We start from the raw sequence: 25,477 nt of genomic DNA, 5'->3' as shown, positions 1-25,477 counted from the left end.
GCCTCCCCTCACTGGCCAGACACCAACCACGCGTCACAGCCTCCCCTCACATCACTGGCCCAGACACCAACCACGCGTGACAGCCTCCCCTCACATCACTGGTCTGACACCAACCACGCGTCACAGCCTTTCCCTCACATCACTGGCCCAGACACCAACCACGCGTCACAGCCTCCCCTCACATCACTGGTCTGACACCAACCACGCGTCACAGCCTTTCCCTCACATCACTGGCCCAGACACCAACCACGTGTCACAGCCTCCCCTCACATCACTGGTCCGACACCAGCCACGCGTCACAGCCTCCCCTCACATCACTGGCCCGACACCAACCACGCGTCACAGCCTCCCCTCACATCAATGGCCCGACACCAACCACGCGTCACAGCCTCCCCTCACATCACTGGCCCAGACACCAACCACGCGTCACAGCCTCCCCTCACATCACTGGCCCGACACCAACCACGTGTCACAGCCTCCCCTCATCACTGGCCCAGACACCAACCACGCATCACAGCCTCCCCTTATATCACTGGCCCAGACACCAACCACACGTCACAGCCTCCCCTCACATCACTGGCCAGACACCAACCACGCATCACAGCCTCCCCTCACATCACTGGCCCAGACACCAACCACGCGTCACAGCCTCCCCTCACATCACTGGCCCAGACACCAACCACGCGTCACAGCCTCCCCTCACATCACTGGCCCAGACACAAACCACGTGTCACAGCCTCCCCTTATATCACTGGCCCAGACACCAACCACGCGTCACAGCCTCCCCTCACATCACTGGCCCAGACACCAACCACACGTCACAGCCTCCCCTCACATAGAATCATAGAATGGTAGAGTTGGAAGGGACCTCCTGGGCCATCTGGTCCAACCCCCTGCTCAAAGCAGGATTCGCTAAATCATCCCAGTCAGATGTCTGTCCAGCCTCTGTTTGAAGACTTCCATTGAAGGAGAACTCACCACTTCTCGTGGCAGCTTGTTCCACTCATTGATCACTCTAACTGTCAAAAAGTTTTTTCTAATATCTAATCTGTGTCTCCTCCCATTCAGTTTCATCCCATTGCTTCTAGTCTTTCCTTGTGCAAATGAGAATAAAGTTGATCCTTCTACAATGTGACAGCCCTTTAGATATTTGTAGACAGCTATTAAGTCTCCTCTCAGTCTTCTCTTTTGCAAACTAAACATTCCCAAATCCTGCAACCTTTCCTCATAAGACAGGGTTTGCAGACCGGTCACCATTCTGGTCGCTCTTTTCTGAACTTGCTCCAGTTTGTTGATGTCTTTTTTAAAATGTGGTGCCCAAAACTGGACACAATATTCCAGATGAGGTCTGACCAAAGAGGAGTAGAGGGAAATAATGACTTCACGTGATCTAGACTGTATGCTTCTGTTAATACATCCTAGAATTGCATTTGCCTTTTTTACTGCTGCATCACACTGTTGACTCATATTCAGTCTGTGATCTATTAGTATACCCAAGTCTTTTTCACATGTGCTGTCACTTAGCCCTATTCCTCCCATTCTATATATGCTTTTTTCATTTTTATTGCCCAGATGTAGTACTTTGCATTTCTCCCTGTTAAAAACCATTCTGTTAGTTGCTGCCCACTTCTCCAGTTTATTTATATCTTTTTGAATCCTCTCTCTCTCTTCTCTAGTATTAGCTATCCCTCCTAGCTTTGTGTCATCAGCAAATTTAATCAGTTTACCCTCAATTCCTTCATCTAAATCGTTGATAAAGATGTTGAACAATACAGGGCCCAGGACAGAGCCCTGTGGTACCCCACTTGAGACATTCTTCCAACTGGATGTGCAGCCATTTATGACCACTCTTTGGGTCCGATCACTAAGCCAGTTATGAATCCACCTAACAGTTGCCTTGTCCATTCCATACTTAGTCATTTTTTCAATAAGGATTGTATGAGAGGCTTTGTCAAATGCTTTGCTGAAGTCAAGATATACTATATCTACAGCATTTCCTTGATCCACCCAATCAGTGATACCGTCATAGAAGGAAATTAAGTTAGTCTGACATGACTTATTAGCTACAAACCCATGCTGACTCTGTTTAATCACTTCATTCTTATCCAGGCATTGACATACATGTTGTTTAATAATTTGTTCAAAGATCTTTCCTGGTATAGAAGTCAGACTCACCGGCCTATAGTTGCCTGGGTCCACCTTCTTTCCCTTTTTGAACATAGGAACAACATTTGCTCTTCTCCAGTCTTCTGGCACTTCTCCTGTTCTCCAAGAATTTTCAAAGATTATGGAGAGGGGTTCAAAAATTTCTTCTATCTCCTTCAGTACTTTGGGGTGTAATTCATCTGGACCTGGAGACTTGAATTCATTTAGGTTAGCTAAGTGTTTCCTCACTATCTTTCTGTTTATAGATATCCTGGATTCTTCTATTCCCTTAATAGGACAGTGAATAACAGTTGATGTTACATTTCCTTTCTGAGAGAAAACAGATGCAAAATAGGAATTTAAAAGTTCAGCCTTCTCAACATCCTGTCTTACCATTTCATCATTTTCATCCTGTAAAAATCCTATAGCATCTTTGACTTTTCTTTTACTTTTGACATATCCCCAAAATCCTTAATTATTGCTTTTGACATCTCTTGCAAGCCTCAATTCATTTTCAGCTTTAGCTAATCTGATTTGTGCCCTGCAGGTTCTGCAGACAGCATTATATTCTTCTTTAGATATGCCTCCCTCTTTCCATTTTATAAACATTTTTTTCTTCCTTTTTAGCATGTGCTTAAGTTCTGTGTTCATCCATCCTGGTTTCCTTAAATGCTTCCTATTCTTCCCTCTTTTCGGAATTGTTAACAACTGTGCTTTGAGAAATTCATTTTTCAAGATTTCCCATCCTTCCTGGACATTTTTGTCTTTAAGGATATCCAGCCATTGGATCCCTCCAATTCTCTTTCTGAATCCCTTAAAATCTGCCTTTCTGAAATCTAACCTTGACGTCCGAGTCTTCACAGGTCTTCCGCCTCTAGTTATCCAAAATTCTAAAATAGCATGGTCGCTACCTCCTAGGGTCCCAGCCACTTTTACCTCCTCAACCATTTCCTCCCTGTTTATAAGGATTAGATCCAAGGTAGCAGTTCCCCTTGTTTTCTCCCTTACCTTTTGGAAGATAAAGTTGTCAGCAAGAGAGGATAAGAATTTCCTTGACCTGTTAGTTTTGCCTGAGAGAGATTCCCAACAAATGTCTGGATAGTTGGGCCAGACACCAACCACGCATCACAGCCTCCCCTCACATCACTGGCCCAGACACCAACCACGCGTCACAGCCTCCCCTCACATCACTGGCCCGACACCAACCACGTGTCACAGCCTCCCCTCACATCACTGGCCCGACACCAACCACGCGTCACAGCCTCCCATCAAATCATTGGCCCAGACACCAACCACGCGTCACAGCCTCCCATCACATCACTGGCCCGACACCAACCACGCGTCACGGCCTCCCCTCACATCACTGGCCCAGACACCAACCACGCGTCACAGCCTCCCCTCACATCACTGGCCCAGACACCAACCACGCGTCACAGCCTCCCCTCACATCACTGGCCCAACACCAACCACGCATCACGGCCTCCCCTCACATCACTGGCCCAGACACCAACCACGCGTCACAGCCTCCCCTCACATCACTGGCCCGACACCAACCACGCATCACAGCCTCCCCTCACATCACTGGCCCAGACACCAACCACGCGTCACAGCCTCCCCTCACATCACTGACCCAGACACCAACCACGCATCACAGCCTCCCCTCACATCACTGGCCCGACACCAACCACGCATCACAGCCTCCCCTCACATCACTTGGCCCAGACACCAACCACGCGTCACAGCCTCCCCTCACATCACTGACCCAGACACCAACCACGCGTCACAGCCTCCCCTCACATCACTGGCCCGACACCAACCACGCATCACAGCCTCCCCTCACATCACTGGCCCAGACACCAACCACACGTCACAGCCTCCCCTCACATCACTGGCCCGACACCAACCACGCGTCACAGCCTCCCCTCACATCACTGGCCCGACACCAACCACGCATCACAGCCTCCCCTCACATCACTGGCCCAGACACCAACCACACGTCACAGCCTCCCCTCACATCACTGGCCCGACACCAACCACACGTCACAGCCTCCCCTCACTGGCCAGACACCAACCACGCGTCACAGCCTCCCCTCACATCACTGGCCCAGACACCAACCACGCGTGACAGCCTCCCCTCACATCACTGGTCTGACACCAACCACGCGTCACAGCCTTTCCCTCACATCACTGGCCCAGACATTAACCACGCGTCACAGCCTTTCCCTCACATCACTGGCCCAGACACCAACCACGTGTCACAGCCTCCCCTCACATCACTGGTCCGACACCAGCCACGCGTCACAGCCTCCCCTCACATCACTGGCCCGACACCAACCACGTGTCACAGCCTCCCCTCACATCACTGGTCCGACACCAACCACGCGTCACAGCCTCCCCTCACATCACTGGCCCAGACACCAACCACGTGTCACAGCCTTTCCCTCACATCACTGACCCACACACCAACCACGCGTCACAGCCTCCCCTCACATCACTGGCCCAGACACCAACCACGTGTCACAGCCTCCCCTCACATCACTGGTCCAACACCAACCACGCGTCACAGCCTCCCCTCACATCACTGGTCCGACACCAACCACGCGTCACAGCCTCCCCTCACATCACTGGCCTGACACCAACCACGCGTCACAGCCTCCCCTCACATCACTGGCCCAGACACCAACCACGTGTCACAGCCTCCCCTCACATCACTGGTCCGACACCAACCACGAGTCACAGCCTCCCCTCACATCACTGGCCAGACACCAACCACACGTCACAGCCTCCCCTCACATCACTGGCCCAGACACCAACCACGTGTCACAGCCTCCCCTCACATCACTGGTCCGACACCAACCACGAGTCACAGCCTCCCCTCACATCACTGGTCCGACACCAACCACGCGTCACAGCCTCCCCTCACATCACTGGCCCAGACACCAACCACGTGTCACAGCCTCCCCTCACATCACTGCCCAGACACCAACCACGCGTCACAGCCTCCCCTCACATCACTGGCCCAGACACCAACCACGTGTCAGCCTCCCTTCACATCACTGGCCAGACACCAACCACATGTCACAGCCTCCCCTCACATCACTGGCCCAGACACCAACCACGTGTCACAGTCTCACCTCACATCACTGGCCAGACACCAACCACATGTCACAGCCTCCTCCCCACGTGTCAGGGGAAGGCTGTGACATCACTGGCCCAGACCACCTGCTCGTCACAGCCTCCCCTCACATCACTGGCCAGACACCAACCACGTGTCATAGCCTCCCCTCACATCACTGGCCCAGACACCAACCACGTGTCACAGCCTCCCTCCATCACTGGCCAGACACCAACCACGTGTCATAGCCTCCCCTCACATCACTGGCCCAGACACCAACCACGTGTCACAGCCTCCCCTCACATCACTGGCCCAGACACCAACCACGAGTCACAGCCTCCCCTCACATCACTGGCCCAGACACCAACCACGCGTCACAGCCTCCCCTCACATCACTGGCCCAGACACCAACCACGCGTCACAGCCTCCCCTCACATCACTGGCCCAGACACCAACCACGCGTCACAGCCTCCCCTCACATCACTAGCCCAGACACCAACCACGTGTCACATCCTCACCTCACATCACTGGCCCAGACACCAACCACGTGTCACAGCCTCCCCTCACATCACTGGCCCAGACACCAACCACGTGTCACAGCCTCCCCTCACATCACTGGCCCAGACACCAAGTATCACAGCCTCCCCTCACATCACTGGCCAGACACCAACCACACGTCACAGCCTCCCCTCACATCACTAGCCCAGACACCAACCACGCGTCACAGCCTCACCTCACATCACTGGCCCAGACACCAACCACGTGTCACAGCCTCCCCTCACATCACTGGCCCAGACACCAACCACGAGTCACAGCCTCCCCTCACATCACTGGCCCAGACACCAACCACGCGTCACAGCCTCCCCTCACATCACTGGCCCAGACACCAACCACGCGTCACAGCCTCCCCTCACATCACTGGCCCAGACACCAACCACGCGTCACAGCCTCCCCTCACATCACTAGCCCAGACACCAACCACGTGTCACATCCTCACCTCACATCACTGGCCCAGACACCAACCACGTGTCACAGCCTCCCCTCACATCACTGGCCCAGACACCAACCACGTGTCACAGCCTCCCCTCACATCACTGGCCCAGACACCAAGTATCACAGCCTCCCCTCACATCACTGGCCAGACACCAACCACACGTCACAGCCTCCCCTCACATCACTAGCCCAGACACCAACCACGCGTCACAGCCTCACCTCACATCACTGGCCCAGACACCAACCACGTGTCACAGCCTCCCCCCACATCACTGGCCCGACACCAACCACGCGTCACAGCCTCACCTCACATCACTGGCCCAGACATCAACCACGCGTCACAGCCTCCCCTCACATCACTAGCCCAGACACCAACCACGCGTCACAGCCTCACCTCACATCACTGGCCCAGACACCAACCACGTGTCACAGCCTCCCCTCACATCACTGGCCCAGACACCAACCACGTGTCACAGCCTCCCCTCACATCACTGGCCCAGACACCAACCACGTGTCACAGCCTCCCCTCACATCACTGGCCAGACACCAACCACGTGTCACAGCCTCCCCTCACATCACTGGCCCAGACACCAACCACGTGTCACAGCCTCCCCTCACATCACTGGCCAGACACCAACCACACGTCACAGCCTCCCCTCACATCACTGGCCCGACACCAACCACATGTCACAGCCTCCCCTCACATCACTGGCCCGACACCAACTACACGTCACAGCCTCCTCCCCACGTGTCAGGGGAAGGCTGTGACATCACTGGCCCAGACCACCTGCTCGTCACAGCCTCCCCTCACATCACTGGCCCGACACCAACCACGCGTCACGGCCGTCCCCCCCACGCGTCACAGCCTTCCCCTCCCCCCATGTCACAGCCTTCCCTTCACATCAATGGCCCAGACACCAACCACGTGTCACAGCCTCGGGCTCACCACACCCACCTTAAGGCATCCAGCATGGGAAGCAGATTCAGAAGAGCCGTGTCGCTGGGATCACTAAACCACGACTTGATTGGAATCGCATTATCTGCAAGAGACGGAAGAATAATGGCTCAGTGCTTGGCAACACGCATGGGGAGAAGTTGGGATGCGAGTTCCGTGGTTGGCAGCGCAAATGGAGAGACAGTACGCGAGTTCCACGGTTGGCAGCGCGCATGGGGAGACGACAGGACGTGAGCTCCGCAGATGGGAGCAGGCCAGGGGAGACATGATGCGAGCTACGTGGATGGCAGCGCGCCATGGGAGACGGCAGGACGCGAGCTCCGAGGTAGGCAGCGCGTCAGGGGAGTTGACAGGACGTGAGCTGCGCGGTTGGCAGTGCGCCAGAGGAGACGGACAGGACGCGAGATCCGCAGTTGGCAGTTTATGTAACATGATGGGATATGGATATGCGAGTACACATACTGATCACGGTACCTGGATGACTGCGGTACGCTCCTGGAGAGTTGTCCAAAATTACAACACTTGACAGGTCACTGTGAACCACAGAGAGGTCTTTAATATAACTGCCCAGCTCCAGCGTGCAATGCTGAGGAGAGAGAGAGAGCTTACTCACTGATCCGGGAGAGGCAGACGAAAGTCAAAGCGGGAGAGGCAGACGAAAGAAAAAGAGGGAGAGGCAGACGAAAGAAAAAGAGGGAGAGGCAGACGAAAGAAAAAGAGGGAGAGGCAGACGAAAGAAAAAGAGGGAGAGGCAGACGAAAGAAAAAGAGGGAGAGGCAGACGAAAGAAAAAGAGGGAGAGGCAGACGAAAGAAAAAGAGGGAGAGGCAGACGAAAGAAAAAGAGGGAGAGGCAGACGAAAGAAAAAGAGGGAGAGGCAGACGAAAGTAAAAGAGAGGCAGACGAAAGTAAAAGAGAGGCAGACGAAAGTAAAAGAGAGGCAGACGAAAGTAAAAGAGGGAGAGGCAGACGAAAGTAAAAGAGGGAGAGGCAGACGAAAGTAAAAGAGGGAGAAGCAGACGAAAGTAAAAGAGGGAGAAGCAGACGAAAGTAAAAGAGGGAGAGGCAGACGAAAGTAAAAGAGGGAGAGGCAGACGAAAGTAAAAGAGGGAGAGGCAGACGAAAGTAAAAGAGGGAGAGGCAGACGAAAGTAAAAGAGGGAGAAGCAGACGAAAGTAAAAGAGGGAGAGGCAGACGAAAGACAAAGCGGGAGAGGCAGACGAAAGACAAAGCGGGAGAGGCAGACGAAAGACAAAGCGGGAGAGGCAGACGAAAGACAAAAAGGAAGAGGCAGACGAAAGAAAAAAAGAGAAAGACAGATGAAAGAAAAAGAGGGAGAGGCAGACGAAAGACAGAGTGAGAGGAAGCGGAACCCACTGAGCTTATACCCTGGAGAGCAACTGACAGATCACTATAGCAAAGGTGTATACCAGCATCCTGTATATCATATCACAATACCCAGATGCTATTATTACTGGACCAACAAAGATCAATCGCTGATATACACTAAAAGAGAATGTGGAAACCACAGAAATTGCGACCAAAGATCCCAAGTAATTAAATGTTAATTCACATCTTTATTGAAAAAAGGACAGAATTGGACAAATGGGGGACATGTGCAAAAAGCAAAACAAAGTGCCGCAGTGCAGAAAAACGCACAGGAGTCACTGTCAAAACAGAAGGAAAACACTATTATCTAGATACACAGATCTATATTGTATATGTATATGTCAGGAGGCATACAATGTACAGGGGGTGTTTATATTTACATTGGTGAACATTTAATTACTTGGGATCTTTGGTCGCAATTTCTGTGGTTTCCACATTCTCTTTTAAGAGAGTAACTGAGAAGAGGAAAGTGCGGTGTTGTTGGCTTCTTCCGTCGTAAGGGACAATGCTGAGATTCCTTTAGAATATCAGGATAAATCCCAGCTGGTGGTGGAGAGTGGCAGCCGTGGTGCTAGTGATGAAAACTCCCGTCTAATTATTACTACATACCAGAGCTGGTGGTGGGCAGTATTAGGGTCAGTGATGATCCCCCAGGACTATCATTACATATCTCAGCTGGTCTAGTGGAGGGAGTCCAATCACAGACCCCCTAGACCTGTTACTAGATATGACAGCTGGTGGTGGGGAGTAGTGGGGTCAGTGATTATAATACCCGGACTATCACCACATATCTAAGCTGGTCTAATGTGGTGGTGGTGGGGGGGATAGTACAATCACAGACCCCCCCCAGACCTGTTACTAGATGCCACAGCTGGTGATGGGGCGCAGTAGTGGGGTCAGTGATGACGCTCTTCCCCAGGAGTATTACCACATACCCTAGTCGATCCGCTTGTGGCTCACCTGTCTGTAGAAGCGTCTCCTTAGGACGCCCCGGTTATTGTCCAGTTTATCAGCCACTGCCGACCCATAGATCTCCATACTGGCTGTGAACACCACAAGCTCGTACCACTGACTGACCTGCAGAGAAGTCACCATTACTACTCGTGGAGGAGCAGAAAACAATAGGGTCTTCAGACTCTACTTACCACTTCCAGGAAGAAGTCCACGTGTGGCCGCTTATGTACAAAGAACCTCACTGGATGTTTATCTATAACGACCTGTGAAAAGACGCGAGATGGTGAGTGCTGAGCATGTGGGCAAGCACTGGACAGGCGCCGAGCGAGTGCAGAGTGTGTAGGAGAGTGCAGTGCCGAGCGAGCACCCTTTCGTGTGGGCGAGTGCCAGGCACAGATCGGGTAAGGTGGGGAAGTGCAGAGTGTGTAGGAGAGTGCAGTGCCGAGCGAGCACAGATCGGGTAAGGTGGGGGAGTGCAGAGTGTGTAGGAGAGTGCAGTGCCGAGCGAGCACAGATCGTGTTGGCGAGTGCCAGGCACAGATCGGGTAAGGTGGGGAAGTGCAGAGTGTGTAGGAGAGTGCAGTGCCGAGCGAGCACAGATCGGGTAAGGTGGGGGAGTGCAGAGTGTGCAGTGCCGAGCGAGCACAGATCGGGTAAGGTGGGGGAGTGCAGAGTGTGTAGGAGAGTGCAGTGCCGAGCGAGCACAGATCGTGTGGGCAAGTGCCAGGCACAGATCGGGTAAGGTGGGGGAGTGCAGAGTATGTAGGAGAGTGCAGTGCCGAGCGAGCACCCTTTCGTGTGGGCAAGTGCCAGGCACAGATCGGGTAAGGTGGGGGAGTGCAGAGTGTGTAGGAGAGTGCAGTGCCGAGCGAGCACAGATCGTGTGGGCGAGTGCCAAGCACAGATCGGGTAAGGTGGGGAAGTGCAGAGTGTGTAGGAGAGTGCAGGGCCGAGCGAGCAAAGATCGTGTGGGCAAGTGCCAGGCACAGATCGGGTAAGGTGGGGGAGTTCAGTGCCGAGCGAGCACAGATCGTGTGGGCAAGTGCCAAGCACAGATCGGGTAAGGTGGGGAAGTGCAGAGTGTGTAGGAGAGTGCAGTGCCGAGCGAGCACAGATCATGTTGGCAAGTGCCAGGCACAGATCGGGTAAGGTGGGGGAGTGCAGTGCCGAGCGAGCACAGATCGTGTGGGCAAGTGCCAAGCACAGATCGGGTAAGGTGGGGGAGTGCAGAGTGTGTAGGAGAGTGCAGTGCCGAGCGAGCACAGATCGGGTGGGCGAGTGCCAAGCACAGATCGGGTAAGGTGGGGGAGTGCAGAGTGTGTAGGAGAGAGCAGGCCGAGCGAGCACAGATCGGGTGGGCGAGTGCCAAGCACAGATCGGGTAAGGTGGGGGAGTGCAGAGTGTGTAGGAGACTGCAGTGCCGAGTGAGCACAGATCGTGTTGGCAAGTGCCAGGCACAGATTGGGTAAGGTGGGGGAGTGCAGAGTGTGTAGGAGAGTGCAGTGCCGAGCGAGCACCCTTTCGTGTGGGCAAGTGCCAGGCACAGATCGGGTAAGGTGGGGAAGTGCAGAGTGTGTAGGAGAGTGCAGTGCCGAGCAAGCACAGATCGGGTGGGCGAGTGCCAAGCACAGATCGGGTAAGGTGGGGGAGTGCAGAGTGTGTAGGAGAGTGCAGTGCCGAGCGAGCACAGATCGTGTGGGCAAGTGCCAGGCACAGATCGGGTAAGGTGGGGGAGTGCAGAGTGTGCTGGAGAGTGCAGTGCCGAGCGTGCACAGATCGTGTGGGCAAGTGACAGGCACAAAAAGGGCAGGGAGCGTAGAGTGGGAGGGAGAGTGCAGTGCCGAGCGAGCACAGATCGTGTGGGGGGAGCGCAGAGTGGGTGGGAAAGTGCAGTGCCGAGCGAGTACCGGGTGGGCACAGAGCGGAGCAGGCGGACGGATGGTGAGCATGTGCTGAGAGGGCGGGCGACTGCCAAGCGAGTGAGGCATCCACACAAGGGGCAGCATACTACTCACCTTTAATATAAAATCAGGAGGTGTCCCTGGACGGACAGTTGGTCGTAATACCCCATCATGATGAGAATGTATCAAGGTCTCGTCTAAGTCCAAGACTAGGACCTTCTTCTTCACCTGGTCTGAAACACAAAGACAAGCAATTCAAAGCAGAGGTACTACAACACACATCATGTGAAGTACATGGTGGGGTATGGAGTGCAGAGAAAAAGGCTGCCACAATTTTGCAGCCAAAATGTACAACATTGGGTAGAGGGATCAGTAGTGCCCCCTCCAGGCAGTCCGCAGCGCCAGAGCGCAGCCTGGATGACTCGGATAAGAATCAATACTTACTGAGGCGATTCCTGGAGGAAGGAGCAAGAGGGAGGACGTCATATCTGACTGTCTGATACTGGATGACCTGTGGAGGAAAAGCAGGAAGCACATGAGACAAGCAGCAGCAGGACAGAGAACGAATGAAAGAATCCCCAAGAAACTACGTGCGTACGGGAGAGAACAAGACTCCAGACAATGTACACATTATACTGTAAAGGAGAGGAATATATGGGACAATCACATGGCAGCACTCATCGCTCTGTATATACATGGGGAGGACACTATAACTGTATATAATGTATAGGGTAATCGTATAATGTCAGTACTCACTGCTCCGTATAAACAAGGGGAGGACACTATAATGTATAGGGGAATCGTATAATATCAGAACTCACCGCTCCGTATATACAAGAGGAGGACACTATACTGTAAATAATGTATAGGGTAATCGTATAATGTCAGTACTCACCGCTCCGTATATACAAGGGGAGGACACTATACTGTATATAATGTATAGGGTAATCGTATATCAGAACTCACCACTCCGTATATACAAGAGGCGGACACTATACTGTAAATAATGTATAGGGTAATCGTATAATGTCAGTACTCACCGCTCCGTATATACAAGGGGAGGATACTATACTGTAAATAATGTATAGGGTAATCGTATAATGTCAGTACTCACCGCTCCGTATATACAAGGGGAGGACACTATACTGTATATAATGTATAGGGGAATCGTATATCAGAACTCACCACTCCGTATATACAAGGGGAGGATACTATACTGTAAATAATGTATAGGGTAATCGTATAATGTCAGTACTCACCGCTCCGTACATACAAGAGGACACTAAACTGTATATAATGTATAGGGTAATCGTATGTCAGAACTCACCGCTCCATATATACAAGAGGATGACACTATACTGTATATAATGTATAGGGTAATCGTATAATGTCAGTACTCACCGCTCCGTATATACAAGAGGACACTATACTGTATATAATGTATAGGGTAGTCGTATAATGTATATACGGAGCGGTGAGTACTGACATTGCACGATTACCCTATATATTATATACAGTATAGGGTCCTCCTCTTGTATATACGGAGCAGTGAGTACTGACAAGAGGAGGACACTATACTGTATATAATATATAGGGTAATCGTGCAATGTCAGTACTCACTGCTCCGTATATACAAGAGGACACTATACTGTATATAATGTATGGCGGAATCGTATAATGTCAGTACTCACTGCTCAGGATATACAAGAGGACACTATACTGTATATAATGTATAGGGTAGTCGTATAATGTATATATGGAGCAGTGAGTACTGACATTGCACGATTACCCTATTATATACAGTATAGTGTCCTCCTCTTGTATATACGGAGCAGTGAGTACTGACAAGAGGAGGACACTATACTGTATATAATGTATAGGGTAATCGTACAATGTCAGTACTCACTGCTCCGTATATACAAGAGGACACTATACTGTATATAATGTATAGCGGAATCGTATAATGTCGGTACTCACCGCTCAGGATATACAAGAGGAGGACACTATACTGTATATAATGTATAGGGTAATCGTGCAATGTCAGTGCTCACTGCTCCGTATATACAAGAGGACACTATACTGTATATAATGTATAGGGTAATCGTGCAATGTCAGTACTCACTGCTCCGTATATACAAGAGGACACTATACTGTATATAATGTATAGGGGAATCGTATAATGTCAGTACTCACCGCTCAGGATATACAAGAGGACACTATACTGTATATAATGTATAGGGTAATCGTATAATGTCAGTACTCACCACTCCGTATATACAAGAGGACACTATATACTGTATATAATGTATAGGGGAATCGTATAATATCAGTACTCATTGCTCCGTATATACAAGAGGACACTATACTGTATATAATGTATAGGGTAGTCGTATAGTGTCAGTACTCACTGCTCCGTATATACAAGCGGAGGGCACTACACTGTACATAATGAATAGGGGAATCGCATAATGTCAGTGTAATGGGGTCTACCCAAGCTGGGGTACCTCTCTCAGTACCACCCCGTGTTTTCGGAGGTCCGCTCTGCGTTGGCTGGAGTATGAATGAATGATGCTGGCTGGAATTCCTTGGTTACATAGGCGCATATAAAAGATCACTGCTTCTCCATGTATTTCCAGTCTGACAACACTTTACTCACAGGACACAATATATCACACAGATACAGAGGGCCGGCCAATAGAAAAGCGGCAGGCCAGACATGCATTACAAAAGCCACAGGTGGCCGGAGCCTGCCGATGTTTACTGTGGGAATTACAAAGGTGGGGGGAAGCCGGACAAAAGGAGAATATCGTGTCCCCTCTGCCCAGGGGCGCAGCCTGTGGGCTGATGCATTAGGGACATGCATCTCACATAGAACCTATTATACATACATATAACTGCAAAACATACTCTGGGTGCTGAGTAGCTCTGTAACACGGCTCCCCTTTTCAGCGACGCGATTGGCATACAAAGTCTGATCCTCAACGGATCGGTTTGGGGATGACCGAAGTTTATGGGGTTGGTACAAGTTCCGTTTGTCGACTTAGTCCATCGGCGTTACCATTTTGTTTGCCGGGTCTGTGGTGGATGGTGAAGTCCAGAGGTTGTAGGGCTAAACTCCACCGCAGCAATATGGCGTTGTCTCCGGAGACCCGATTAAGCCAGACTAGGGGATTATGGTCCATTAGGAGGGAAAACTGTCGTCCATACAAATATGGTTGCAACTTCTTGAGTGCCCATACTACCGCCAGGCATTTCTTCTCGATGGCCGCATAGTTTACTTCACGGGTCAGTAGTTTACGACTCAGGTAAGCTACCGGGTGTTCTTGGCCGTCCGGCCCGACTTGGCTCAGTACTGCCCCCAATCCAAACATAGAAGCGTCTGTGTGAACAAGGAAACGTTTCGTTGGATCGGGTGCAGCCAATACAGGGGTATTGGTGAGGGCGTCCTTTAGTTGGCGGAAGGCTTCCTCACACTCTGAGGTCCAGGTTACCTGGCGGGGTTGGTTCTTACGGGTCAAATCAGTGAGGGGCTTGGCTACGCTGCTGTAATTGGGAACAAATTTCCTGTAATACCCCGCTGTCCCTAGAAACGCCATGACCTGGGTTTTAGTGCGTGGGATGGGCCATTTGGCAATGGTCTCAATCTTGGCTGGTTCTGGTCACTGTTTCCCACTTCCCACCCAATGTCCTAAATACTGAACCTCTGCTTTGCCCACGTGACTCTTGTTTAGGTTAAGGGTGATTCCGGCCTGGTGGATCCTGTCCAATACTGTCTCTAGGTGATTTAGATGCTCTTCCCATGTCGCACTGTAGATGGCGATGTCGTCCAGGTAGGCACAAGCATAGTCCTGGAGACCATCCAGAAGCCGGTCAGCCAGCCTTTGGAAGGTCGCCGGGGCATTCTTCATCCCGAATGGCATAACTTGAAACTGGAATAAGCCGAACGGGGTGACAAATGCAGACTTGGGAATAGCGTCAGGACTAAGGGGAATCTGCCAGTAGCCTTTGCATAGATCGATGGTGGTCAAATACTTTGCCCCCGCCAGCCGGTCTAACAACTCATCCACACGCGGCATGGGGTATGCATCCGTCACTGTTTTCTCATTGAGCCTACGATAGTCTACACAAAACCGTGTAGTCTCATCCTTCTTGAGCACTAACACTACGGGGGATGCCCAGGGACTGACTCTTCAATGACCCCTAAACGCAGTATCTCTTGTCGCATCCCCTCTCGTACAGACTCAGGGACGCGGAAGGGGTTCTGTCGCAGGGGGGGGTTCTGATCCTGGGTCTCAACCTTGTGTTGCGCCAGGCGAGTGTACCCCGGTCTCTCTGAAAACATCCTCTGTCGCAGCCTCAACAACGCCTCCGCCTGTTGTCTCTCCCGGGGGCCTAGGTCTTCACCCGTGTACCTGGTCCCATGTTTTAGACTGAGTCCTTTCCCCTAAGACATCCGGCAAGGGAAGTCTGGCTAAATCCTCTGCTTCAGGTGCACAGATGGCCACTACCTCTTCAGGGCGCTCCCGGTAGGGCTTCAGCATATTCACGTGGAACATGCGGATAACCCTGGGGTCGTTGCAATCGGCGACATTATAGGTTGCGTCGGCTATTTTCCCCACTACCTGGTAGGGCCCCTGCCATGCAGCTTGAAACTTATTCTGCTTAGTGGGCTCTAACACCAGGACCTTCTGTCCTATTTCCAAAGTGCGCTCTCTGGCCCTCCGATCGTACCACACGCGCTGGCGCCGCTGTGTCGCCTGCAGGTTCTCACGTACAACCTGGGTCAGCTCCTGTAGGCGGTCCCGGAATTCCAGCACATCGGGTACAATAGGTACCCCTTCTATGAGGCCCTCCCCTTCCCAGTGTTCCAGCACTAAGTCTAGGGGTCCCCTTACCCCTCTCCCGTATACCAGCTCGAACGGGGAACCCGATAGGCAAACAGGAGGTGTGGCAAGAATTTCTCCCAGTCCCTGTAGGTCCTGGTAAAAGTCCCAATGAGCTGTTTTAATGTCCCGTTAAAGCGTTCACACAACCCATTGGTTTGCGGGTGGTACGGGGCTCTTCTAATGGACTTTACACCGCACAGCTTCCACAGTTGGTTGGTCACCTCTGCTGTAAACTGGGTACCCTGGTCCGAGATAATCTCCCGGGGAAATCCAACCCGTGAGAAAACCTGGAGCAGGGCGGCCGCCACCGTCTCTGCCAGTATGTTAGGTAACGCAACTGCCTCTGGATACCGTGTGGCATAATCTACCACTGTCAATATATACTTTTTCCCGGACGGACTGGGTTTGGCTAATGGCCCTATCAGATCGACCGCTACTCGGCTAAATGGTTCCTCCACAATGGGGAGGGGGCGTAATTTGGCCTTGCATTGATCCCCCCTCTTGCCAATGCGCTGACAACTGTCACAGGTCTGGCAGTACTGACGAACATCATAGGTTACCCCCGGGCAAAAGAAGTTTTGTGTCAGACGATGTCTGGTGCGACTGACGCCGAAGTGCCCGGCCAAGGGTATATCATGAAAGATTCGCAGTAACTCCTGCCTATACTTCTTGGGAACTACCAGCTGTCGTTTTATAGTGGGGCTCGTCCCTGTGTGGTGCTGCTCTGTGATCCAGTAGAGGAGTCCCTGCTTCCATACAAACTGTTCCCCTTCCAGTACTCGTCTCCCCTCCTGTGCCTTCCCACGATATCCCTCTAATGAAGGATCCTCAAGTAACTCCCTCTTAAATTCATCTGGGGTGGCCCAAGAAATGTGTGTCTATGGGAATACGTGCAGGGCTGGGATGTCTTACCTGGGCCTCCTCTGAGTGTGATTCCGCCTCCGCAGCTCGAGCTGGTCTCCGGGTGGTCACAGGATAGGTCTCAGTCAGAGGGGCCACCGAGAATGCAGACAACATGGGCCCCAAGTCATTTCCCAGCAAGACGTCTGCAGGCAAATTCTCCATCAAGCCGACCTCAACAAGGCCATCTCCGACTCCCCAGTTCAGGTGAATCCTGGCAGTGGGTAGTCGATGTATAGCTCCCCCTGCTACACGGACTGCCACTGTCCGGTCAGTCTTCTCTTGGTCCCAGACGAGATGAGGCTTCACAAGGGTCAAAGTTGCCCCGGAATCTCTTAGTCCCTGCATACGTTTCCCATTAACCCACACGACCTGTCGATGCTGTTGTTGATTACCTGCCCGGGCTGCCTGCATGGGGTCTACTTCATGCAGCACTTCCTCCATCTCTTCCACCCCTTGGTTAGTCGTAGCCCCCAATGCCGGGTCAGCTTCGCCTTGGTAGCAGTGTACAGCAGCCCGGCTGAAGGTAGCTGTTCCTGCCTTCGGCCACTGGGTATGCTGAGTCCGGTTGGGACATTGTCTTTGCAGGTGGCCCAGCTGACAGGTGTGGCATCGCGCCCCAGGGTGACTGTGGTAGGCCGGGTTTCTAGCTGGTCCCCCTACAATCTTCGGTGGTTCGGGGCCCTCCAGGTCCATGGGCGGGCCCCTAGTGACCACCTTTAATCCGGACAACTGCGGCCTCCTGGCATCATGATGTTCATCGGCCAGACGAGCGGCTTCCTCAAGAGTCGTTGGCCGCCTGTCCCGAAGCCATTCCTGTGTCTCGGGGATTAGTCCATTAAAGAATCGTTCTAACAGGAAGAGCTGGAGAACGTCCTCCTTAGTGGTTGCTTGGCTCCCTTGTACCAACTGTAGCAGTGACCGCCGTAATTTACAGGCCCATTCAGCGTGGGTATCGGTTACGCGTTTTATAAGTTCGCAGAAATTTTGGCGGTAGGCCTCTGGTGTCAGCGCATACCGGGCCAAGATCACTTCTTTGATCCGCTCATAGTCCATACAGTCCTCATCAGGTACCGTGCGATAGGCGTCCGCTGCCCGGCCTGTCAGCTTGCTGGCCAGAATCTGAACCCGTTCCTCCGGCTTCACTTGATGAAGGGCACACTGCCGCTCAAAGTCCTGCAGAAAGCCATCAATGTCTTCCTCTGCCTCCCCCAACTGTCGGAAAGCATTATACTGGATCTTTTTGTGGCTTACTGTTGAAGGTACATGATCGAAGGCCAGAGCTCCCCCTGCTCGCTGACTCTCCTCTCTCCGCTCTGCCATCTCCATCTTGGACAGCTCCACTTTTGTCCGCTCTGCCATCTCCATCTTGGCTAGCTCTATCCTGGTCTGCTCGGCCATCTTTTCCTTCAGATCAGTACACACATCAGCCATCACCTCTCATATGATCTCTACTGCAGGGTTTGGGCCATAGAACGCCAGTCTGTTCTTTACCTCCCTCTGGAATTCGGTCTCCTCCACATTCACATTGGGGGCGCTGCACTGTCGTGTTTCATGATGGCTATCAAATCCGCTTTTGTTTTGTTGCTGGCGATCAACCCTCTGGCTTCCACCAGATATTTTAATGTAGTCCTCTTTAACTTCTGGTAGTTACACTGTGTTCCAAATTATTATGCAAAAAATATTTCCTCCTATTTTCTGTAAATTACCTCTATGAATTGCAGTGATTGTTATTTTCCAGTCCTCTAATATTCTAGTATAATTGCAATGTTTTTGAACAAACTGCCTATGAAAACAGTATATTTTTACAAATAAACACTCAAAATGCATGTTCCAAATTATTATGCGCAGCAGAGTTTTCAACCTTTTTAATTTTATTTTGAACAAAACAATGGTGAATTGTGAAGTTATCAGCATTATCAGCTTATTACAAAATGAAATCAAACAGTTTTCAAGTCAGAACTTTCTTCTCGGTGATGTTACATTTGCACATAGGACCCTTGTTGGAAAGAAGCTTCTGAACTCTCTCGTCCAGTGAATTTGTCAGTTTTTGGATGGTTTGTGCTTCAGTTGTTTTGCCTGTGGACAGAATCCCCTCCCAGAGCTGTTGCTTAGATGTGAGCTGCCTCCCGCCATCATAGACGCTCCTTGTGATGATGCTCCAGAGGTTCTCCATGGGGTTGAGGTCAGGGGAAGATGGTGGCCACGCCATAAGTTTCTCCTCTCTTATGCCCATAGCAGCCAGAGATGCAGATGTGTTATTTGCAGCAGGAGACGCTGCATTATCAGGCATGACAATGATCTGGCTGCGGAAAGCAGGTTCTTCCTCTTGAACCATGGCAGGAAGTGCTGTTTTAGAAACTCCACATAGATTATGGAGTTCATCTTTACCCCTTCAGGAATCCTAAAGGGGTCGACAATCTCTCTCCCCATGACTCCAGCCCAAAACATTACTCCACCTCCTCCTTGTGGGCGCCTTAGCCGTGTTTTCATGGGGTGTCCATCAACCAGCCATCCTCCACTCCATCCATCTGGACCATCGAGCGTTGCACGGCACTCATCAGTCTTCATGTCTCGTTTGGCCACTGGAGCCGCTTCTGCTTGTGTGCAGTGGATAGAGGTGGTGGACAGGATGGCTTACGCACAGCTGCAAACCTCTGAAGGACCCTGCATCTTGTTGTTCGGGGGACGTTGGAGGCACCAGCAGCTTTAAAACTTGTCTGCTGCTATGACAAGGCATTTTTGCAGCTGCTCTTTTAACCTGACGCAATTGCGTGTTGGAAAGAGTCCTCAATTTTTCCTCATCAGGACGCACACGTGTGTGCTGGGAATCAGCGACATACTTCTTGATTGTGCGATAATCACGATGAAGTGTCTTGGCAATGTTGATTGTAGTCATGCCTTTACCTAAATACTCCACAATTTGTTGCTTCTCAGCAGCCGACACATCCTTTTTCTTTCCCATTTTGGCAAAAAATGTCGGCTGCTTAATAATGTGGAACAGCCTTCTTCAGTAGTCTTGCCTTTATTTGGACACACCGGCCAAACTAATCTGCACAGGTATCTGCAATTGCTTTCAGTGATATAAAGAGCCCTGACACACATCACCAGCAATGAGTGTAAAGGACAAAAAAACCTCTAACCTTATCACTCCGAAACTCTTTTTGCATAATAATTTGGAACACAGTTTATTTTCCATTCATTCCTTTCCTCCTGTGGAAGGGCTATCATATCCCGCTGTCTGCCACCAGTGTAACAGGGTCTACCAAGCTGGGGTACCTCTTTCAGTACCACCCCGTGTTTTCGGACGTCCGCTCTGCGTTGGCTGGAGTCTGAATGAATGACGCTGGCTGGAATTCCTTGGTTACATGGGCGCATATAAAAGATCACTGCTTCTCCATGTATGTCCAGTCTGACAACACTTTACTCACAGGACACAGAATATATCACACAGATACAGAGAGCCGGCCAATAGAAAAGTGGCAGGCCAGACATACATTACAAAAGCCGCAGGTGACCGGAGCCTGCCGATGTTTACTGTGGGAATTACAAAGGTGGGGGCAAGGCGGACAAAAGGAGAATATCGTGTCCCCTCTGCCCACGGGTGCAGCCTGTGGGCTGATGCATTAGGGACATGCATCTCACATAGAACCTATTATACATACATATAACTGCACAACATATTCTGGGTGCTGAGTGGTTCTGTAACACGTAACACATATGTCAGCAGTTGTTCTTTGTCTGATGGCTTGTGACTCTCCATCTTCCTCTTGATTACATTCCAGAGGTTCTCAGTGGGGTTCAGGTCTGGAGATTGGGCGGCCATGACAGGGATTGGATGTGGTGGTCCTTCATCCACACATTGAGTGACCTAGCTGTGTGGCATGGCGCATTGTCCTCAGAGTTGGGGAACATTGCCTGAGCAGAAGGAATCAGCTGTTTTTCCAGGATAACCTTGTATGTGGCTTGATTCATACATCCTTCACAAAGATTAACCTGCCCAATTCCAGCCTTGCTGAAGCCTCCCCAGATCATCACCGATCCTCCACCAAATTTCACAGTGGGTGCAAGACACTGTGGCTTGTACGCCTCTCCAGGTCTCCGTCTAACCATTAGATGACCAGGTGTTGGTCAAAGCTGAAAATTAGACTCATCACAGAAGATTATCTTACTCCAGTCCTCTATGGTCCAATCCTTATGGTCTCTGGTAAACTTCAGCCTGGCTCTCCTTCTCATTGATGAAAGGCTTTTTTCTAGCTTTACATGACTTGAGCCCTGCCTCTAGGAGCCGGTTACCAACTGTTTTTGCTGTGCACTTCACCCCAGCTGTCATTTGCCATTCCTTTTGTAGGTCACTTGATGTCATCCTGCGGTTCCTGAATGACATTTGAATAAGATGATGGTCATCCCGGTCAGTGGAGAGTCATTTTCTCCCTCTACCAATCTGTAGCTTTGTTGTCCCCAATATCTGCTGCTTGACCTTGTTGTAATGGACTGCTGTCTTAGAAATGTTAAGGATGGAGGCGACATGGCGCTCACAGTATCCCTCTGCTAGGAAAGCCAGAATTGAGCCCTTCTTTCCTCACTCAAGACTTTTCTTTTCACCTCCTTTGGTATGGTTATAAGTTATTTTTTCATTCCTATTACTTTTGGGATATTACTAGCACTTGTTTTGCCGTCCAGCTTGTCCTACTGCAGGAGGATTGTGAACCCCACAGCAGGGTTTTTATACTTTCCTTCGTTAGATAAGATTCGGTTCAGGTGATCACCTAATCAGAAGCACAATAAGTAGAATGAGGTGGACTCTGGATGGAATTCAGCTGACACTGAAATGGAGGAATGGCCGCCAGACATGGAGAAAAGCGGATTTTTATAAAACCCTGCCGTGCGCTCTTAGAGAGATAGATATGGGTGTACTTGTGTGTATACACACAAAAAAACTGAAGGCAGCACTCCTTTTTAAGAGTGTAGAAAAAGTGTGTTGGTTGGCGACGTTTCGGCTCATGCAGAGCCTTTATCAAGCGGTGAATCTAATACAACTGTGCATATATTATATATATATATATATATATATATGTGTATTTTTTTTAAAGTGCTCCAATCAATTTACAAATGTGATATCACATATTAATTCACATTTATATATCATATACAGTGACTACGTAATATCCTCCGTTACATAAAGTGCACTGTGCATAAAGTGCTTACAAAAAGCTATGTACACAAAAACACTCCCTGAACTCAGGAGTCCACCGCACACATGGAGCAGCCATCAGCCACCTCTGGCCTTCATCACAGTCTACTGCGCATGTCTCTCACTCACACGTCGCCAGAATCACTGTCATGTCTGCCATGTTTGTTTTGCCTCATGAACCCCTGGAGCGGTGTGCACGCGCATATCATGTCTGCTATCATGTGTGATCCCTGGAGCTGTGTGCACACTTACCTTGTGACTGTTGGGCTGCAGGATGCCTGCATTTCTGCACTGTCTGGTTCTGTGATCTTCTCGTCATGTCTAGAATCTCTGATCATGTGTCCTTCCTAAGATCCTGCACTGTGGTTCTGCAATCATCTCATGTCTGAAACCTTGTGTTTCCTGGATCCTGCTCTGTCAGGTTCTGCAATCATCTCATGTCTAGAACTCTGATCATGTGACCTGTCTAGGTTTCAGCACTGGATCTGCAGTCGTCTCGTCATGTCTGGAACTCTGGTCATGTGACTGTGCTCTGTTATCCTGTGGATCTGAACTAGGAAGTGCTCCTCTGGTCCTGACCTGGAAGAGGAGGTGCTGTGCCCTATATCAGGCCGCCCCTTCCTATGCTCAGTGCCTGAGTATTGTGTCGTGTCCCTGCATGGCTGCTTGGTCTGTGGGGCGCTCCCTCTATTCTGTGGCCTTGCACTCTGCTCTGTCGTGCGTCTCTGCACACCCTCCGTGCTCGTACTCCATCTCTTGTCCCGTGCCTTGTCTTATGTTTGTCTGTTGTGCCATGTTGGTCCTTGTCCTGCTTGGACTTGTAGTCCTTCTGTTATTCTCTGCCTTGCCTGTTTTCGCTATGCCTTGTTCCGTACCTTGCCTTGCTCTGCCTTGTGCCTCCCTATGGTCTCTGTCTTTGCTTGCTCTGCCTCGCTCTCTCCTATGGTGCTCTGTAGTGCTCCCTGGCACACGCACCATCCCTCCTTTCTTTCCTTTCGTGCTCTTTTCCATGTCTAGTCCCAAGGTTCTCCCTTGGCCTGGCTCTGGGCTCCGGCCTACGCTCCGCTGCTAGCTCTGTTCTTGCTCTGTTCTTGATTCCGTGTTTCTGCCTATGCTTCCGTCCCTGGTTCCGTACTCTGCTTAAGCTCTGCCTTGTTTCTCGTCTTGTCTTCCCTTGCTCTGTTTCTTCGTGTGCCCTTTGCATGCGCCTGGCCTTCCTAGCCTCCTGTTTGTGCCTCAGCCGTGCCCGCCCTAGCCGTGCCCGCCTGCTTGTGCCTCAGCCATGCTCGGTCGGTGACAGCTGTGTCGCCTGCCATGCCTCAGCCGGGTTCGCTGGAGTCTTGCCCGTCTGTCAGTGCCGCAGCCCGATCAGCTAGCCAGTGCCCCAGCCGTGCCCTCTGTGCTCCCTTGCACTTCACGCCGTTTCCGCACTGTGCGCTGCGTGCTCTCTAAAGCACGCGCAGGCCCTCACCTGCCCATGGCATACCTCCCCATGCTTCTGTAAAAGTACGCACAGGCTTTGCCATGTCCCCTGTCGTGCCCTCTTGCACGCACAGGCCCTAACCCTGTCCTGGAATCCTGTCCCTGGCGTGCCTCTCTGCACACGCAGGACTCTGCCTTGTGACCTTGTGCCTTGGCGTGTCTCTACACATGCACTCTGTCTTACCTTGTGCTTTGGCGTGTCTCCAAGCACGCACCCTGCCTTGAACCCTGGCGTGTCTCCAAGCACGCACCCTGCCTTGAACCCTGGCGTGGCTTCAAGCACGCACCCTGCCTTGAACCCTGGCGTGGCTTCAAGCACGCACCCTGCCTTGAACCCTGGCGTGGCTTCAAGCACGCACCCTGCCTTGAACCCTGGCGTGGCTTCAAGCACGCACCCTGCCTTGAACCCTGGCGTGGCTTCAAGCACACACCCTGCCTTGAACCTTGGCTTGCCTGCCGGATTCCCGAAACCTGACGACCGTTGCCAGAGGTCCGGAACCAGATGACTGCGGCCTGATGTCCGGAGCTGTCGTCCGCAGCCTGATGCCGGGACCCTGTCGGTCGTTGCCAGTAGTCCGGAGTCCGATGCCATCGCACCCCGTCTTGGATCCTGGCGTGTCCTAGCATGCATCCCTTCTAGGAACTCTTGTGGATCCCTATCACGTATCCTGTCCTAGACTCTGGTATGTTTTCGTGCACGTGTTATGCCTGGAACATTTGGCGTGCCCTTGCACGCATCCTGCCGTGTTTCACTGTTTGTGCCCTGCACCTGATTCCCTGTTATGCCTTGCACCTGAATAAAGTGTGAATCCACGTTTGAGGAAGAAACTGTGTGACTTCGCTTTATCTTTGGTATCCTGTCCGTCCTGTTGTCAGACACTCAATAGTGTCTCCTTGAGCCGGCCGTCTGGTCCAGCTGCCGTGGTGGCTCACCCCCTTGGTCTTGCCCCTGACACTGCCTGTACAGGGGGTGGGTTCTCACTAGATCAACTCGCCCTAGGTGGGTGGGTGGCCCAGAGGGTCCACTCTAAAAAGGAAAATGGGCTCAACAGGAGCTGAGTCCGTCACAAACACCACCACGGCCGATCAGATCTCCTGTGCGGCATTTCATCCAGTGCACACTATGATATAGAGATATATATATATATATATATATATATATATATATACACACACACACACACACACACACACACACACTGGTCAAGAAAATAAAGGGAACACTTAAACAACAGAACTCCAAGTAAATCAAACTTCTGTGAGATCAAACTGTCCACTTAGGAAGCAACACTGACTGACCATCAATTTCATATGCTGCTGTGCAAATGGAATAGACGACAGATGGAAATTATTGGCAATTATCAAAACACCCTCAGTAAAGGAGGGTTCTGCAGGTGGGGACCACAGACCACATCTCAGTACCAATGCTTTCTGGCTGATGTTTTGGTCACTTTTGAATGTTGGTTGTGCTTTCACACTCATGGTAGCATGAGACGGACTCTACAACCCACACAAGTGGCTCAGGTAGTGCAGCTCATCCAGGATGGCACATCAGTGTGAGCTG

The 25,477-nt window shown here is 51.3% G+C and overlaps 1 protein-coding gene across 2 annotated transcripts in view; it reads right to left on the bottom strand.

Moving 5' to 3' along the window:
* CTDNEP1 (CTD nuclear envelope phosphatase 1) overlaps positions 1-25,477 on the bottom strand; it is a 92,902-nt gene that overhangs the window by 11,555 nt on the left and 55,870 nt on the right. For both annotated transcript variants that reach the window (XM_073564072.1, XM_073564071.1), the window contains exons 2-7: positions 11,896-11,962; positions 11,566-11,684; positions 9,742-9,813; positions 9,557-9,673; positions 7,683-7,794; positions 7,209-7,293 (exon numbers count right to left, since the gene is read on the bottom strand). In XM_073564072.1, the coding sequence (XP_073420173.1) occupies positions 7,209-7,293; positions 7,683-7,794; positions 9,557-9,673; positions 9,742-9,813; positions 11,566-11,684; positions 11,896-11,962 (572 nt within the window). The remainder of the gene's footprint in view (positions 1-7,208; positions 7,294-7,682; positions 7,795-9,556; positions 9,674-9,741; positions 9,814-11,565; positions 11,685-11,895; positions 11,963-25,477) is intronic.

This window comes from Dendrobates tinctorius, unplaced genomic scaffold (genome assembly GCF_039654945.1).
Source record: "Dendrobates tinctorius isolate UK_male_01 unplaced genomic scaffold, ASM3965494v1 ptg000424l, whole genome shotgun sequence".
Classification (NCBI taxonomy): domain Eukaryota; kingdom Metazoa; phylum Chordata; class Amphibia; order Anura; family Dendrobatidae; genus Dendrobates; species Dendrobates tinctorius.
The sequence above is the reverse complement of the archived record's forward strand: the minus strand, read 5'-3'. Positions and strand labels throughout refer to the sequence as shown.